The sequence below is a fragment of the Truncatella angustata genome (genome assembly GCF_020726525.1).
Source record: "Truncatella angustata strain MPI-SDFR-AT-0073 chromosome Unknown BKA67scaffold_11, whole genome shotgun sequence".
Classification (NCBI taxonomy): domain Eukaryota; kingdom Fungi; phylum Ascomycota; class Sordariomycetes; order Amphisphaeriales; family Sporocadaceae; genus Truncatella; species Truncatella angustata.
Window position 1 is genome coordinate 685,466 of NW_025763391.1, and position 18,433 is coordinate 703,898.

Sequence of the window (18,433 nt, forward strand, 5' to 3'; positions counted from 1 at the left end):
CTACAAGGTAACGACCAGTTTTGTACCACTATAACCAGCAGGGTATCGTTTTAATCCTGCATCAATAGCATCCCATCCTTTACCGACCACCTCGATTTTCAACGGCAGCTTATACTTGCCCTCGACCACCAGTTTACCCAAATACGGCATGGCATCTGGCTCAGCGTCCAACATGTCTTGCCCACCGACCAGGACACCCTGGATACCCTCCGGGAACTTCGGAGGAGGACCTGTGACAACCAGAGAGTAAAGCTTTGGTCCATCAACTCTGAAGGCCTGGTAGACAGCAGGCGAAGACGCGCCGGCAGCGACAGCGTCGATTATGACGTCTACACCGGTTCCGTAGGGCGTGCTAGCCTTGAGAACGGTACTGTCATCCTGTGCGCCACGCTCCAGGCACTTGGATGCACCGAGGGACTGTAGGTGAGCGTGGTGGGCAACCGAGCTGGTCGTGATAATGAACACATGTGGCAAAGCGAGGCGCAGCAGCTGAATGGCGGCCGCACCGACAGCAGAGCTGCCGCCGAGAACAAGAGCAGACTGGATACTGTTGCTGATAGAGATTTTTGAGAGACCTGGCAGAGGTATCTTGAGGCCGACGCGAATGGTGGCAGCTGCGGTGAGGTAACAGATACTTGTAAGATGTGTTAGGGTTGTATCCAAGCGTCTTGGCGCAACAGGGATGGTTTGTGGAACTCACGGGAGCGAGGCAGCCTCCTCGAAGTTAAGTATACCAGGTTTCTTGACAACAAAGTTCTCAGGTACGGTATATATTTCCCGAAACGTACCGTTGCCCACAATACCATGTCCAAAGCTCATGACCTCATCTCCCGTCTTGAAGGCCGTTACGTCCTCTCCGACAGAGTCAACAATCCCAGCGCCCTCAATACCTAGCACAGCTGGCCATGAACTAACAATAGCACCAAACTTAAGATTCTTCCAGTCTATGGCATTCAATGCCACAGCCTTTGGGCGGATGGAAACTTCATTGGGGCCAGGCTTAGGTTTGGGCGCTGTCACCAGCGCGAATGGTCCACCTTGTTTGGTCGTCTGGTATTGCTGAATGGACATGGTGAAATAAGCTCAATAAATAAAATAATTAGAAGGCAATGTCTTATTTTATTGCAAACTGATGAGTGTGTATGAAGAGGTGCCTGCCATATAGTTCTTGGCAAACGCATTTATATCTTAAATTGCCATGCTCACGCCTAGCGTACAAAACGCCCTCGCGACTATCCGGCGATAATAGGCATAGCGAGACGTAAAATGAGGTAATTCGTGTTACATATGTCATTACACAACATTCTTGGGCTAGTACGAACGACCGGACTTTACTTTCGGACACCGAAGCGGTCAGCTGTCGTGTAACATTGTTGACCTGACCGGCCTCGTTTCACGGTTTATCGCCGACAGATATGCAGTAAGCAGCTTTAAGACCGAAATTTTGAGATTTATCATTCCGCACCAAAGTTTGGTTCTATCGGGTATGTAGCGAGAAGTGTAAAGGGGGGTGGTGGTGCTTCAGCTTGAGGGTGCAAGTAGTTAGTAAAGCTGGAGTTTGTTGCCATACCAAACTTAGTGGTAAGTAGGCTTTCTAAGGAAGCCAGGGTGAAAGAAATTAAGGTAGAATCTTGCCAGATAGACTAAGTTAACATCTTACATTTGTACATTGTTACTTGACAGAGAAATAGAGAGGCCTGATGCGTCTTGACAGCTGGTGCCGCCGCATTTGGCGGTCTGATTTAAAACCTCCCAGCCATTACCAAACAATCAAGCCCCATTTGCTAGCCTAAAGGGCGAAAAGTTAACTCTAGTTAGACTAGACTAAGGTTAGTCTAACCTAACGGTTAGTCTAGACTAACCTCAGGAGTGGTACAAACAATTCATAGATTATTAACCATGATGTAAATGTATACCCATGACCAATGTCATGAAGGCCGTAAGAGCCATTGGTATTTTATAACAAATAAGATGAATTCATAAAAATCAATCTGTACTATAACTAAGTTTCTATGCCAACATGTAAAACTCGTGCTATAACTCCGGCAAATCCATTTAAAACCTCAACTAGTTTTTCAAGAAGCCAATTGTTTTCCAAACAGTTATGTACTTCCTGATGACTTCTGTGCTCACGGGCCCGACTGCAGCCAAGGTTGGCGAGTCCTGGAGCGCTTTTTGGGCATCTAGGACTAGCCCTCCGCATGACATGCGCTTGTAATTGCTCTCCAAGAAATCCGCCAACGCTGAAGCCGGGTTATCGCGTACCGGCGCAGCTTTCACCCGCTCTGTCCACTCCCTCAAAGGAATCATATTAGATTTAGGAATGTTCAGCGCGTCGGCCAAGATGGCGTTGATCTCCTGCCACGACTGACCTACAGGGTTTTCGATGTGATAGACGGGTTGAGGATCACGGCTCGAGAGGACCAAGTCACATAGGGTGCCGGCAATCTCGTTGACGGGGGTCCAGTAGGCAGTGCCGTCGACGTCCGGCAGCGCATTCAGCGTCTGAGACGACTTGATCATAAACCCGAAATGCTCCATTGGATTCCAGTATCCGCTTACGCTGGACCCGGCGATTTGGCCCAGACGCACCGTCATGGGACGAAAGAGGTTCGAGTGTTTGTGCAGGGTCTCGTCGAGCATGCGCTCGCAACCCCACTTGGCTTCCGCATAGCCCACTGGAAGAAGGGCATCGATGTTGACCCTTTCCTCAGGCACCAGTACTTTCATGCCCTCATCATACGTGCCGTGGCCGTAGTTCCCGACCACACTGATAGACGATATCAGTTGGAAACCGAACCGGAAGCCTCGGGGGCGTTGCGCTGTAACAAGGCAAGCCATATCAATCAGGTTTCGCATAACACCAAACTGTGGTTCAAATCCAGACAGAGGTCGCTTCACACTCATGGGCCATGCCTGATGGATGATGTGAGTGACAGAGGCTACAAGCCTTTCGTACTCGTCATTTGAAAGGCCCAGCTTAGCCTGGGAGGTGTCGGCCTGGAGTACTTTCAATTTTGAAAGCAGATGATCAGGAAAATGAACGCCCTTGTCTTTCATGGCTCTCTTCTGCCGTTCGAAAGCCTCGACTCGATGTTCGCGGTTGAGACAAATCACCATCTTCACGTCAGAGAGATGAGCCATTTTGAAGGCAAGGTGGCCCCCCAAGCTCCCTGTTGCACCTGTCACTAGAACAACCTTGTCGTTGTCGCTCGCAGCTGAATCGCGTGAAGAAAGAACGGGTGCAGAAAAGCCCGCAGTGTATTTTTCGACATACTCATCAATTGCCCGTTTTCGGGCCACCAGATCGGCCATCTCGTTCTCTGACAACTGTAGCGCTGGTTTCGCCTCCACCTTCGTTGCCGACTTTTCGGTCTCTTGCCGCTTAGTACCGTTCACTGTTGGAATTTCAGATATAGTCTGCACTGGTTCTGGGGCTGCTCCTACCAGCATTTTCTTCAAGTCGGCCACGGTCGGGCATTCGAGAAAGAGACTTTCGTGCTGGATATCGAGCTCCAGCTCGTCTCGGAAACGACTCACAATGACAAGCGAGAGGAGCGAATCCACTCCGGCATCGCCGAAGTTTGTGTCATCCGTCAATTCATCTACTGAGATGCCACTTTCTTCCGAGATGATGTGGAGAGCGTGCTTATAGTCAACATTAGTGACTGGACCCGGAGTATCCACTCTGGTAATGGGGGTCGTAGCTCCCGTTGCATCGCTACTCCCGTTCAAGCTTGGCGGAATCGATTCTGTTTCGCTTGTTCCGTTAGATGTCTCGGCAGTTTTGGAGTTACCTACTGCCAAGAAATTCTTAAGATCACCAACAGTAGGATACTCGTAGAAGAGCGCGTTAATGTCGAGGTCCATGTCGAGATCTTCTTTGAAGCGAGCCGAAATCGTCAGACCGAGAAGTGAATCAACCCCTGCATCGCCAAAGATGGTATCGTCTGTAAAGTCTGCGACAGCAAGGCCGCTCTCTTCTGCGATGATGGAGATAGCTTGGTCAAAACCAATCGAGTCTGAAGGTTTTGTCTTGGACTCAGCGTGATGCTGGCTTGCGTTCCCCAATGCTTTCGACAGCGCCAGTGCCGGAACCTCCGTCTTCTCTGCCGGCTGTGGCTGTTGTTGATGTGGCTTCTTCGCGTTCTGGCGGCTCTCTGTCGACAGAATGATTCTCAAGACTCGCCGTGGCACTCCTTGCATCTATGTGCAACGCAGTCAGTTCGTGTTATTCATATTTTCAAGTGAAACAATATTTGAGAGCTTACCGCGAATTGTCCAAAGTGAGCGACGACTCGGTCATTTTCCATAATCACTATTTCACCGTGCCAGAGGTGATCTTTCCCCTCGACCATGCGAGAGTAGGTAGTGTAAATCTTGGAGAGGTCCAAGGCTTCGAACATTCGGAACGAACCCCACCCGTGGTTTACAAAGACCTCCTTGTCGAGATCATTGTTGTCGTTACAATTCATTGTGAACCCGGAAGACCACGTCAGCGCATCGAGAAGGCCGGGATGGGTATGGAAATTGCCTTCTTTGTGGAAGCCGCCAAAGCTAAGACGGCTCGAGGATTCCAGTGTCTTGCTGTTCAGTACGATCTCGTCCACAGCCCGATAGTCGTCGTGGAATCGTGCCAGCGGTCTGATGGCTCTGTAAACCATGGCGCGGTTGAAACGAGCTGTTTCACCTGTGCTAATACCCTCGCGCAAGATCTGCTGCTTCTGTTTAATCTCAACCATCTCTTTCTGAAGCTTATTTTGCAGGCTCCGGTCGGTGAATTGAACATTGCAGCGCGAGTGTTCCTGGAGCTTTTGCTGCTTATCAAACGTCATGAACTTGACGATTGCCACGTTCGACGCCCAGTCAGCATCCGCATGAACCTGTAGGATCTGTTCTGGACCATCAGCTCGGAGGATGAGAGCCTTTACGATGGTCATGTCTGAGATATTAAGAATGGTATCGGGCTTCTTGTTTGGGTGGTAGCATTCAAGCAAGTGAGTGCCCAGACTCAGAGCGATATCCGCATATACTGCCGGGGTGCAGAGGGGAACCCCGTCAACCTCATGGCCCTCCACCAACGGGCGGAAGTCCTTGCGCGTGGCGTCAGCTTCCACGATCATACAGGCACCCTTAGAGTCGTATGTCTCTTTTACAACCCGGTGAATAGTAGTACTCTCTAATCGCGAGGTTTTACTAGTTTGCGCTGGGGGGTCTCCTTTGCGCAACGACCAGTCGTTGACGTACTGAATCCAGTAAGGCTTGAGGTCCCAGCTGTATGCCGGCAACGCCAGGACCTTGTGAGACGCTTTGAAGTCAGCATGGTACGCGGACCAACGGATGTTAGATCCCGCAGTGTAAAGAGCCTTCAGGCTGGCGGTCAGTAGCTGGAACGCTGGTCGGCCCCTTTGTAACGATGCCAGACATGTTATCTGTGAATTTAAAACTGCTTTGACCATTCCAGTGATAGCCGGATGCGGTCCAATCTCTAGCGCCGTGCTTTGATCACCGATGATATGGTGACTGTTTGCTGCCAAAAGTGCCTTGTGCATGTTGACAGGCTCGCGAGTATGCCGAGCTAGGTACTCGGGACCAAACTTATCGAAGCCATCAACGATGCTACCATCCAAGGGGCAGATGACTGCAACCTTGGCTTGATAGAATGTCACACCCTTCGCTAGCTGCTGATAATCGACTAGAATTGGTTCTACTTGAGAGGAGTGGAAAGCATAGGGGACTTTCAGCAATGTTGTCTTTAGTCCAGCAGTTGAGAGCGTGTTCTTGATCCTAGAGATATCGTCGTTGATTCCTGCCAGTACTGTCTCGGTCGGGGAGTTGATGCAAGCAGTTTCGTACGTCTCGCCTTTAAGCACGTGTGCGATCTCGTTTACCGATGCCTTGACCACTAACATAGAGTGAGTGTCGCGGGTACATTTCTCCTGGAGCATAGTAGCACGAGAACCGACAAGGTAAATCATATCAGCATCAGACAGGACGCCAGCAGCGTTCAGTGCCGCATACTCACCCAAGCTATGTCCCACAACGGCTGCTGGAGTAATGTTCCACGAAGCCCATAGCTTCGTCAGCGCAACCTGTAGGCAGACGCTAGCCAGCTGGACAGCGACAGGGTCAAAGGCACCGACATCCGACTCTATGGAATTGATGACTGGTAGCATAGACTGGAAACCTAGGCTCTCTACAATGCGGTCCAGACGACGCATCTCGGTGCGGAAAAGCGAGAAGGACTCGTAGAGCTCTTTCCCCATTCCGGGGTACTGTGCACCCTGTCCAGTGAACATAAAGATGATCTTAGGAGTGCTCTTAGGTCTTGTTACTCCTGTCTGTTTCTGTATCGCCTCTTCGATTTGGGAGCAAAGGTCTTGGGTGGTCACCCCAGTAAGCATCACGCGATGCGGGTGATGAATACGGCGTCCAGTCGTAGTGTACGAGAGCTGACCAATATCAAGACTGGAGTTCTGCTGCAAATAGTGGCGCAACGATCTGAGATTGCCCTGTAGCGAAACAGCATTCTTAGCCGATACAGCGACAACATGGTGGCTGCGAAAATCCAGGGAGACACTAGCAGACTCCTGTTCATATGGTGCATCTTCAAGCAACAGGGCTGAATTACCACCAGCGGCGCTGAAGTTGTTCACGAAAACTCGTCGTGGCTTCAGGGCGTCAGAGCTCCTTTCCCAAGACGTTGGCTCTCTGGCGATATGGACATTTCGTTGAGTCATATCAGTGGGGAACTTGCGGTTTATGTTATTCTTGATGCCACAATGCGGAACGATCATATTTTTCTGCAGCATCAAGAGCACCTTGATGAGACTAGCCATACCAGAGGCTGCCTCGCCGTGCCCTATGTTGGCCTTAGCGGATCCCAAGAAGAGAGCTTCGGTTTTATTTCGACCCTTCTGCAAATCTGTGAGACTTGGCGCAAAGATGTCTAGAACACTAGACATCTCCCCAGCGTCGCCTGCTTGGGTGCCTGTTCCATGCATCTCAATGTAGCCAACGCTATAAGGATCAGTCGCGCTCTGGTTCAGAATCTTTCGGAAGATATCCTTCTGAGCCCCGACGTGGGGTCGAGTGATGGACTCAGATTCAGCTGAGTGATTAGTATATGCGCCTAGGATAACGCCCAGAATTGGGTCCTCATCGGCAACGGCGTCGTCGAGGCGTTTGAGAATAATAGTCCCGACTCCTTCGCCTCGGCAATATCCATCAGCTTCGTCGTCAAAGGTCTTACAATTACCCGTCCGGGAGAGGAAGTGACCCTTGTCAAGACCAGCCGTCATGTCTGGGTTAGTCAAGACGTTCGTTCCTCCAGCGATAGCCGTATCGATGTCCCCTCGCCAAAGGGAGTTACAAGCAAGGTGGATGCCTGCGAGACTGGAAGAACACGCCGTATTGACTGCATAACTTGGGCCGCTGAACTTGAAGAAGTAGTTGATGCGGCCTGGGATGAAAGCCATATTGCCACCTGGAATGAAGTACGTATCAATATTTTGGGCGCTGTTTGTCTCGAACCAATCCTGGCTTGTCACACCGTAAAAGACACCAACACGATCGCGACGCGTTGAAGGGGTAGCATCAGGAACGATACCGGCTTGTTCCACTGCTTCGTAAGCGGTCATCAAAGCAAGCCTCTGGGCCGGATCTATCTGCGGCGCCTCTCGCGGGGATATATTGAAAAAGCGCGCATCAAAGCTTGCCGGATCGTCCAGCCACGCCCCCAACGGGACAGTGCTTGTATTCTTCCGTTTGCCCTCAGGGTCTACGTGCGATTTGACGTCCCAGCGCGAGGGTGGAACAATCTTGTGCATATCGAGACCTCCATGAAGAACCTTCCAGAATGCGTCATTGTCCTTGGCACCGGGAAATCTTCCGGACATTCCGACAATGGCCAGCTTCGGTTTTCCTGGGCTGGCATATTCGCCAGTTCCAGGCACATCACCAGGCGACTTATTCTGCGCTGTCATGGAAGGCAATAACGTACGCAACGGTGTCTGCTTGAGCGCAGAGTAGATTAATTGGTGGGATCTTGTTGCAATTGGAATAATGCTGAACGATCTCGGGTCGCCGCTTGAAATGTGATTTTGCAGTTTTTCGATAATATTGTTCCACTGAATTGGATGCAACAGAATCTGAGCCACTGCTATGTTCAAGAGCCCCCCGAAGTCCATATTCTCCAACCTGCCGCCGCTGGAAAAGATTGGAATGACGTTCTTGTAAGAGTTGGAGCTAAAAGGACCAACGGTTCCGATGATCTCGTCAACGTCATCCTGAGAATATAAATGCGGGGCATGATACGGCCCGAAGATGGGGATACTCTTGACTCCGGGGGTCTGTAAGGTCTGCGAGCTATGCAGGAGACTGAGCGAGCGAGGCGGGCCGCTCACGGTGATTCCATTAGGAGCATAGGCGCTGATATAGGGTTTGAACGACAGAGGCAGTCTCTAGGTCAAGTTAGTGGAAAGTGAGTTGTTAAAATCCCTGTACTCTTACCGTTTGTTCACAATACTTGTGCACCGCTTCTGCAGATGTCAAACCGGGAATGACAAAGGACCAGCTCTGGCTCAGAGACTCAGAAGGATCAAGACGTTGTGCCATGTCAGCTACACGCATGCCCGTTCTGAAAGCTACGAGAACCGCATCCACTCCTATTGGAACGAGATCGAGTGTATTTCTAGTGCAGACAACTGCAGCAGCGGCCAGGGCTCCTGTGCAGAGGCCCACGACACCTGAGCCCTTGCTGTAGAAGTCCCAAGAGCTGGACTGGCTACAAATACTGTGAGATTCGGACTTGGCACGTGTAAACATTGGAAGGGTCTGTACCTGATAAAAGTACCGATCTGGTACAAACATGTCATAGCCATGTCCACGGGTATACATTGTTGACCATCCTGCTTCCACAAAAGAAGGTCATCCAGGCTAGTAAATCTGGGAAGGCTTTCTATGACCTCAACAGGGAGCGTAAAGATCTCCTTGCGTATCACATCGTATGACTTGGAAAGGAAATTTTCCAAGATTGGGTTTTGTCTGTCCCGCAACAGCTCCTTCCGATACGGCTGGTTATCATACGTCTGGTCTCCGAAGAGAAACAATTTTGGTTCGTCTGACATGATAGAATTTGTTGACGACTCTTAATCCAGAATGTCAGTCTTAAGGATATTATATGGATATGCAGCAAAGAACTGCTCTTCTAGTCGAACTTGGCACCTTGTGATGCGAAATATATTCTCAAGAGTCCATAGTGGTCAAGAGCCTATCTATACTGCGTCTCAGACTATTAGCTTAATAGATCCTTATCACTCTCGGGGACGCCCCGGTCAACTTGTGTCCGATATGCTGCTGCGGGTTTCAAAGTTCACCATGCTCAATATGATGTCTAGGTATGTTCATTAGTCGAACACGTCAATAGATTCTAAATGATCGTTAATTGGCTGTACAACGCTATCTTTAGAACTCAAAAGCCGGTCCCCTGGACTGTTACCATACAATTATTTCGTTTCCTCCGGATCGGGAATCCTGGCAAGGCGATTCAAAGATTACCCGGGCGTCGTATACTCTCCCCGAGAGCCGTCGGGTTTTACCTACATAGGCAGTGATGTTAGCCCGAGGCTTATCTTTTCCTCGTAGAGATTAATTTTCTCAGCTTGGTGTATGGTGGCTTGTAAAATGTTTCGTGTCTGGCTTGTAAACCCCATAGCCATAATGTCAGCATGGTCAGTAGCTGAACAATCTGTATGCATGAAGTTCCCCTAGATCAACTAAAATACGTCATTTAATAAGCAAATTATATTATTCTCCATCTAAATGTTCCTAGCAAGGTCGGTGAAGTGTCGAGCTTCTTTCCGATCTACTCAGCCATACCGAGGTTAACTAAGTGACACAAGATCATTAGCTGCGCCCTCTACAGCTTGTAACGCCATTATTCGAAGCCCCTTTAGTTAAGATAAACACTTCGATGGATCAATTCGGGAATATTCAGTAATTGACTTCATTGATTGGCCTCCAAAAGTGTTCATATGCAGACGAAGGTATAACCATCACCGTCCGAGCGCTACTAGCGCGGCTGTTCTGGATGGTGGCATATCAGACCCAGACCCGCTGCCTTCAAGTTAGGAGCCGTACTCAGCTACCTTGCACATCGTCAGACCGAATCGGTTGAACATGCGATTGGAGCCATGATTTGTGCTGGAAATCTGACTGGCACGCATGTTGCAAAGGACCTGGAAGTGGGGCTGACGCCAGGAAACGGCCGAGCAATACAACCGATGAGACTACAAAGCATTCTTTCGAGTCGCACAGGGCTTTTCGCTGATTCCTGCCTGGGACCGGCTGCAGTGTGTGGCGTGCACGTCTCCACATACCCGATCCTGGGTATCTCTAAAGCTGACATACATAGTCAACACATTTATCTTTGTGGTTTACTGTACAGGACCCAAAAGTGGCAAAAGCCATAAGCTTACAACCAACGTTTACCGTGCACTAAGTGAGTTAGAATAAGCTCATCATCTAGATCGGAAAGTAGTCGCCGAGTTCCCCCACGTATGCCTATTGTGTAGGCTTAAAAGGAATTTTAATTGCAACAACAAGGGTGGTCTACCCGGCGGGTCCTGTTGCTTGAAATCAAAATCGACTCCCATGGCCCATATATGTACCTCGTGTGGCTATTGATGGCTCTATTGAATCAAATTTTGTCCCCCCAACATTGAGGCGTCCGGACCCAGGCTAGTGGAAACTTCTTGTTTGAACAATGTCTCTTAAACCCCCACGGCAGCCGAAGCTACGGTCTAGTTGCAATGGATGCGGCTCTGCAAAAGTCAAATGCGACAGAGACCAGCCTATGTGCGGCAGATGTGCTACTCTCGGCATCACTTGTGTTTACGGTGTGTCACGCAAGATGGGGAAACCGGCAAGGGAGAGGTTGAAAGTCTCAGACGTGCCGAGAGTATCAGGCACGCCAGAGAAGCAACCAGCTTTCCCCAAAGATCACAAATGTGACGACGACAATAGAGATTACTGCCTAGGGCGGTCTGGTAGAAGGACGGATCCTTCTTCGAGGTCAGGGTCGTCTTCGAGTAGCAGCGATTCGCAATCGACCTGGAGATTGGTGCGCGACGATATTTTCTGTAATATTGGGGCGGGCACCAATTTGCTTGGTGCGTTGCCTCCGCTCATGAACTTATCAGGCATGGAATTTGGTGATTGGGCTCCGACTGACGAGCTTTTATCTACGGCAACCGATCATGAACTATTTGCCACATTCGATTGGCCGCCCTTCGAGAATCCAGCGAACTACTCTATACATGAAGATGCCTCTCAACAGCCTCAAGATACAGGAGTCAGCTCCCTACAGTGGCATCAAGACAACACGCAAGCACAATGTGACCGTAAATGTTTGCGGGAATCCTACGATATTCTATGCAACTTATCGCTCATGAATCCGGGCAAGTTTCAGTCGACAATGGCATCGGAGACAACGACAACAGGCGCGCCTGCAGACCACTTCCCGTTAGATAACATACTACAACTCAACCGCGAATGCAGCGAGAGACTATGCCGCCTATTGAATTGTTCCTGTGCTGGCTACCCTCATCTCGCGTTACTTCATGCGTCAATAATTTCACGCATACTGATCTGGTATCACCAGGGATTGAGCTATTCATCATCATCATCACATACCTCATCCCCCTCCCTCATAGCAACTGCCTTGAATACCGCTGTTTCACCAACTAACCTTCTGCACAAGGCTCCGGGCATGTCTCCGCCATCACCCTGGTCCACAAGCACGGTAGTAAGCAATACTAGTACGGGTGGTTCAAGCACCCCGACGAAAATGCAAGGGTCCACGCAAGTGGCTATGGGAAGCTTTATTACAGACGATGAACGGGTACAAGCATCCCTTCGCATCCAGTTACTTCTATCGGAGCTCACAAGACTTGCCGTCTTAATCAAAGATTTTGCCTCGCGGGGTTCTAAAGCCATTGACGTATCAGCGTCAGGTACTATAAACCCTTTGTATCACAGCCTAGGCTCTTGGCTACTGAGCGAACATGCAAGCATTATGGAGATAATGAGGTCGCGGTTGATGGATTTTAGCATTTAAATAAATAGAAACGAGCATTTGTATTACATTACACATAATAACGAATTGGTATAGATTAATCAAGAATATCTCTATGAAGTAAAACATATATTCATAGTCATCTTACATCAAGTGATGATTATTTCTAACTTCTGAACAGGGCTTGAAATGTTTAATCTAACGTTGGTCACGTATTCAAAGCCTTGCCAATGACTACAGGAATACTATGTTGCAAGCCTCATACAAAAGCCTCTATCAAGGACTGGCAAGGGTGCCAGTGGAAGTCCGCTATAAATTCAATCCAGAAGTTACCCACTGGCCAGGGTCGTTTTAAGACCAATTTCGGTCAAGCACATTCGGCTTGCATGACTGCTCGCTGCTTTTACCCGCAGTCTTACTGTTAAGTTGCAGTGCCCCCCTGAATAACGCCGAAAGAGTTTGTCCTTACCCAATGAATTGGCGCCTTTGATACCCGGCAATTGCTTTTCCTTGGCCGCAGCGCCAAGCATCGGCGTTAAGAGCTGACAACTTCACAACAAGCTTATGAGGCCGAATACCTGTAGACATTCCCTACATGCAGTCATCTCTTACATCCACTACCAAGCTCAGCTTGAGAACAAACGGATTGCCGCAATGTAAGGGAATCGACAACTATTGAGCAAGTGCTTCGGAAACAAGAATAGAGAGGTGAAGCACGTGCGAGAAGAGGATACGAACACGGCTATCTCGGATAGAATTCGCTTTTGTTCGATCTCAATTGAGCCCCGCACGCAAATCGTCCACGACTTAGCCTGGCCAAAGTTGTTTAGTTACCAATCGTTGAATCTTCAAAGTCTCTTCGCTCTCTCAAAGTCTGACGGTTCTCCAACCTATTCGGTGGAGATTGTTCTTATACGAAATCATTCAACATGTCGAACTCTGGGACAAGTACCAGTTGGCGAGGATCGATTTCAGCAATACCAAAAACACCAATCAAGGAAAATGAAACTCAGGAAGGGCCTCAAGTCAGGCCTCGTGAACTCAAGGCTCCGAGACTGCCAGTCCCGTCTGTTGGCCACGACTTTCTTAACACCATCAACGGATCAAATGTAGGAAGTCAACTCAGCTGGGAGGATTTCCTACATTCAGAGTTTATTTATCCGGAAATAGAGCCACCCAAGCCGTTGAGGACAACTGTGGCTAAGGAGGGTCATGGGGAAGACCCGGAGTGGTTCATTACCCCTGATGCACGCCCAGATTCTCCGCATGATCTCTCCAGGGGTCAGCCACCTCCACAATATCCACCACCTTTAACCTTCGCGATCAACATGTTTGCGATGTACATTGCTGTCTTCTGTGTTGCACTGGATAATACAATCATCTCGACGGCTATACCTAAGATTTCCAGCGAGTTCCACTCCTTGAGCGACGTCGGATGGTATGGTTCAGGTCAGTCGTCTTACTTGCGCCATAGGACGTTCAGGCAGCTACATAGGATACGTGCTAATGAGTCTCGGCAGCATTTTTCTTAACCCAATGTGCCTTCCAACTGTTGTTCGGCAAGCTATATAGTATATTCAGCCCGAAATGGACGTACCTGGCTTCTCTATTCTTCTTCGAACTCGGCTCTCTTATATGCGGCATAGCACCCTCGTCACTGGCGTTGATCATTGGGGTATGTATTCCTATTACAGATATAGAAGTCATTGTCTTACTGATTCATTTTCTGCAGCGCGCCATCGCCGGCATGGGTTCGTCAGGTGTGTTTGCGGGGAGTTTGGTCATCATCACCCGGACCTCTCCCTTGGAGAAGCGGCCAGTCTGGCAAGGCCTGATCAGTGCCATGTATGGTATCGCTTCTGTCATTGGACCTTTGGTGAGGCGTTATGGTCTCATGCCATGGAAGTTCATTACTCATTCTATTATAGTTAGGTGGTGCTTTCACAGATCACGTTTCCTGGCGATGGTGTTTCTACATTAATCTTCCTTTTGGGTTAGTGATCGTTCCCTCCTGGAGCCAACCATTTGTTGTGAGTTCCAAGACACTAAATTTAATCGATCGCACAGAGCTGTCACGGCAGGTATTATCATATTCTTCTTGCGCCTGACACCCATCGCCAGCCCTTTCAAAAACATGACACGGCTCGAAATATTTCTCCAGCTCGATCCGCTGGGGTTTGTCCTATTCCTTCCTAGTATGATCTGTCTTTTTATCGCTCTGCAGGTACATTTCGCCAACATATTCCGACTTGAGCTACATTTGCTGATGCCGGCGATATCATAGTGGGGAGGTACGCAATATCCGTGGGGCGATGGAAGAATCGTCGCCTTATTCTTTATCTGTGGCATAACCCTTTTCCTCTTCGGGGCCTTGCAATGGAAACTTGGCGAAAAGGCAACCATACCTCCCCGTATTGTTACGCAGCGAACAATCTGGTCCGCCAGTTGGTTTGCGTTCTTTCTTTCTGGTTCATTTTACCTGTTCATCTACTTTATCCCATACTACTTCCAGGCTGTCAAAGGCGAGTCAGCACTATCGTCTAGCATCGACAACTTGCCCTTAATTCTTGGCAATGTCATCTTAGCAGTGGCATCTGGCGTCGGTGTCAGTAGACTGGGTTATATCAACCCTTTTTGCTATGCAAGTGTGGTGTTCACTTCTATTGGGGCAGGCTTGTTGATGACAATGACAGCTGAAACAAGCCCGCCGCGGTGGATCGGGTACCAGATTTTGTTCGGTCTAGGCGTCGGACTCGGCTTTCAACAACCTCCTAACGCGCCACAGGCGGTGCTCCCACTTCAAGATCTGCCTATCGGCATTAGCGTGACCCTTTTTTGTCGGAATCTCGGCGCCTCCTTGTTCGTAACCGCCGGCAACACTGTGCTCGATAACCAGTTACGACAAGGTTTCGCTGATCTTGCAATCCCCGGCGTCAGCCCTGGGGCGTTGGTAGAGGCTGGCCCTATCTCATTCCGGTCGATTGTTCCTTCATCATCCGTGGACGCAGTGATAAACGTGTATGTGTTGGCGCTGCAGAAGACTTATCAGATTGGAGTCATAATTGCTTGCATTTCAGTTATTGGCGCTATTTTCATAGAGTGGAAAACACTAAAGAAGCCGGCGGGCCTACCTTCTCAACATACTCCGGCTCCCACGGGAGGTCTCGTGCAAGTCGCAGACCAAAGAGATACGCAAAGAGATAGTCGGGTAGTGACCCTCAGGAGCAGTCGGAAAAGCCGAGAATGGATACCTTTGGATGGTCGGGCATCCCCATTTCGCAGAAACTAACAACACTATTTGTAATGCATGGATTCAGATCAATTATTACATTTTGTCGCAATTTACTAGCCGCCTCCGTGTAGGCATATTTTGGCAGCAATATTGCTTGTTTCCCACTTCTTGTGAAATTGTTAGTACAGGCAAGCTGCTTTGTAAATAACATGGTCGTGGCATTGTATCTTTGAGTGCATATTATACTGTGTGGCAAAATGGAAACACGAACCACTTTATGATGGGACTGCGTTGCTCGGAATAAACTTTATGGGCACATCGCATCTTGCAAAGCAGTATCAATATGACAATTCCTCCTATTCTGGACTAGGAATAATTATTGACGTAGCAGGTATTACAGATTAAGTATATCTAAATTTTGGACAGGAGATTGGCACTGAGAAAAACCTCTATGTCGATCATTTCCTTATCTGAAAACCTGGCAAACGGCGTGTCAAGTGCGTCAAAATCTCCTCGTGGACTATCCTTGGCAATCATCATATAACTAAAAGGCGGCAGTAAATTTGTGGAGTAGTTTGTTGCATCATCTCTATCGGCCAGCTGCATATGTTTCAAAGAGGAGGAGGTAAGATTTTACACACCGAGTCAGGTTCAGCGCCACTTGATTTTATCTCCTATTTCGGCCATTTTTCAACCTCTAGCTGAACCCGACTTAATGTTGTGAAACCTCAATCGTCCATGTCAACCAAAGATACGTGATATCCGGAATTAGTGAAACGTCCTTGCCGGCTTGTAAGACCAGGAACCACACTAAGTGTGCGATGTAGCTTTCTCCTTTGCTTTACGGCCAATACTAACATTACAGAGCAGACAACATGATGAGCAAGCCTCTAGTTCGGGAAGCGATAGTGAATGTTTATTGGTCAGGGTTATTGCAGGGCTGGGCGTAAGCCACGGTCCGCATATCATCCGTGGTGGCGTCAAAGCTGGGTGCAGCTGAATTTTGGGTCGACCATGGGTCGTCAGCATCCCAGCATAAGCTGATCCGGAAATTGAGCTTCCTGACGACGGGCTGCATATCAGAGAAGTATGTGGCTCGCAAAGAGTCCGAACCGCAGGTAATTCGCTACCGTGTGGTCAATTTCTGGGACTCGAACACCGGCACCTTATGGCCTCAATCTGACATGACAGCCAAAGAGATTTAGAAACAAAGTAATAGAACCAAAACCATTTGTCATCTCCTTGGCAAGCATGGCATATTATATATCTTCACCCACTGCAAATAGTGAGCTCAAGCAGCCGGCACTAAGCTACCGAGGCACCAGCACGGTAAATACACACATCATGATAGATAGCCACGAATTCTCGCAAAACTCCAGAGTTGTCTTCTGGGCCGTCGCACTGACGGTATTCTTCTTCATAATATGGCTCCGCCGCGATCGCAGATTGGACAAGATGCCCGGGCCTGGAGGTTTCCGGCTTAGCCTCCCCGCGAAGGTGCATATTGACTTTCGAGATTGGGCTTCCAGATATGGGGAGGTTTTCAAGCTGCGTGTGGGCGTTTATAACTGGGTCGTTATCAACAGCCCTCAAGCAATGCACGAGATCTTGAACAAACAGGTGAGTCTCCTCGCAGAACACATAAACCAAAAACTAGCTAAACGGGAATTCCTAGTCCATGAAGACGTCTTCCAAGATGCCGGCACCCATGGGTCATGACGTCGTGGCGGGTGGAATGCGCATGTTTACCTTGGAATATGGAACCAAATGGCGCACATATCGCACCATTACGCACCAGCTTCTCTCAGCCACTATGATCTCTACGTTTTTACCGAGCCAAGAGTTCGAAACTAAGCAGCTGCTCTTTGATCTAGCCACAAAGAATACAGATCAACTAGAATTTAACATGCATATACGCCGTTTCGCGTTCAGCATCGTCATGACTAGCACATACGGCTTACGTGTGACTGACTGGGACAACGAAGACGTTCATCACGCTTTGGAGAGCGCCCGCATTCTAGGCAAAATTACTCGAGCTGGCGGTTTTGTAGTGGATGAATTGCCGATTTTAGCACGTTTACCAACATGGATGCAGCCGGGTAGGAGGCAGGCCGAAAACTATGCAAAGCCGTTGCTTCATGCCAAGATGCAGCTCTGGCGACGGCTGGAGAAGCAGGTGGCTGCAGGAACAGCGCCGATCTGCTACGCACGTGAGCTCATGGAGAACAGCGACTCATGGCGCAAGCAAGGGTTGACCGACGAGGATGCGGCATGGATAGCTGGCGGCAACGTTGAGGCGGGTTCTACCACGACGTCGGTTACGCTACTGAGCCTACTGCTGCACTTGATTGCGCGCCCGCACGTGCAGAAAGCAGCTCACGACGAGGTCATGCGAGTTGTGGGACCGGACCGCACGCCTGTATACGACGATATTGAGAAAATGCCTTATATCCGTGCCTGCACAAAGGAGGTTTTGCGCATGCATCCCACACCGTTCTGGGGGATTAAGCATTACGCAGATGCCGACGTGGTGTACAAGGACTATGTCATCCCCAAGGGCACCGTACTCCTCGGGAACACGAGCTTCATACACTATGACCCAGAGCGGTATGATGAACCATCCGACTTTCGACCGGAGCGCTACCTGAATTACCCCAAGTACAGTTCCGAGTATGCCAACCAGAGCGATCCTTATGCCCGCGACCACTTCACCTTCGGCATGGGCCGCCGTATCTGCCCAGGAGCTCGCCTCGCTGAGAACTCCCTCAACCTCGCTCTGGCAAATCTTATATGGGCCTTCGAGCTCCACCCTCCCGCAGAGGCCAAGCGTGTTGATATCAGCGATGACGCCTGGGAGGACACGAGCTTTCGCGGCCCCAAACCCTTCGCCGCGCGGTTCGTACCCCGGGCGAATGACAGACTGCGCTTGATTGAGCGTCAGTGGAAAAAAGCAAAAGAGGAAGGATTTGTGCTTAGAGGGCAAAAGGTGGATGTAAATGGTATTGTTACGGGTCGAAGCTAGAACACGTTATCGTGATACATTTGGTTTATCCTGTCGGCGCTAGATTTTGGCAGGACTACGACTCAACCATCCATTATGCTTAAGATTACAAATGCAAACTCCA

At 49.4% G+C, this 18,433-nt stretch overlaps 5 protein-coding genes across 5 annotated transcripts; 3 read left to right on the forward strand and 2 right to left on the reverse strand.

The window, feature by feature from the left end:
- On the reverse strand, nt 1-1,071 carry BKA67DRAFT_527249 (chaperonin 10-like protein; the record flags this gene model as incomplete). Its single annotated transcript, XM_046098832.1, has 2 exons — nt 1-634; nt 701-1,071. 2 exons carry the CDS (start codon nt 1,069-1,071, stop codon nt 1-3), a joined length of 1,005 nt encoding a protein of 334 aa, XP_045951970.1.
- A 996-nt stretch (nt 1,072-2,067) lies between these two features.
- BKA67DRAFT_527312 (uncharacterized protein) lies at nt 2,068-9,128 on the reverse strand (the record flags this gene model as incomplete). Its single annotated transcript, XM_046098840.1, has 4 exons — nt 2,068-4,206; nt 4,272-8,462; nt 8,506-8,785; nt 8,842-9,128. 4 exons carry the CDS (start codon nt 9,126-9,128, stop codon nt 2,068-2,070), a joined length of 6,897 nt encoding a protein of 2,298 aa, XP_045951971.1.
- A 1,490-nt stretch (nt 9,129-10,618) lies between these two features.
- BKA67DRAFT_113096 (uncharacterized protein) lies at nt 10,619-12,191 on the forward strand. The gene has a single exon (XM_046094903.1). It carries the CDS (start codon nt 10,766-10,768, stop codon nt 12,116-12,118), a length of 1,353 nt encoding a protein of 450 aa, XP_045951972.1. The 5' UTR covers nt 10,619-10,765; the 3' UTR covers nt 12,119-12,191.
- A 1,213-nt stretch (nt 12,192-13,404) lies between these two features.
- On the forward strand, nt 13,405-15,365 carry BKA67DRAFT_527071 (major facilitator superfamily domain-containing protein; the record flags this gene model as incomplete). Its single annotated transcript, XM_046098812.1, has 6 exons — nt 13,405-13,525; nt 13,597-13,751; nt 13,809-13,952; nt 14,005-14,069; nt 14,144-14,300; nt 14,361-15,365. 6 exons carry the CDS (start codon nt 13,405-13,407, stop codon nt 15,363-15,365), a joined length of 1,647 nt encoding a protein of 548 aa, XP_045951973.1.
- A 1,287-nt stretch (nt 15,366-16,652) lies between these two features.
- On the forward strand, nt 16,653-18,330 carry BKA67DRAFT_527228 (putative O-methylsterigmatocystin oxidoreductase; the record flags this gene model as incomplete). The annotated part of the gene is made up of 2 exons (XM_046098828.1): nt 16,653-16,928; nt 16,984-18,330. 2 exons carry the CDS (start codon nt 16,653-16,655, stop codon nt 18,328-18,330), a joined length of 1,623 nt encoding a protein of 540 aa, XP_045951974.1.
- Between the last annotated feature and the right edge of the window lie 103 nt (nt 18,331-18,433).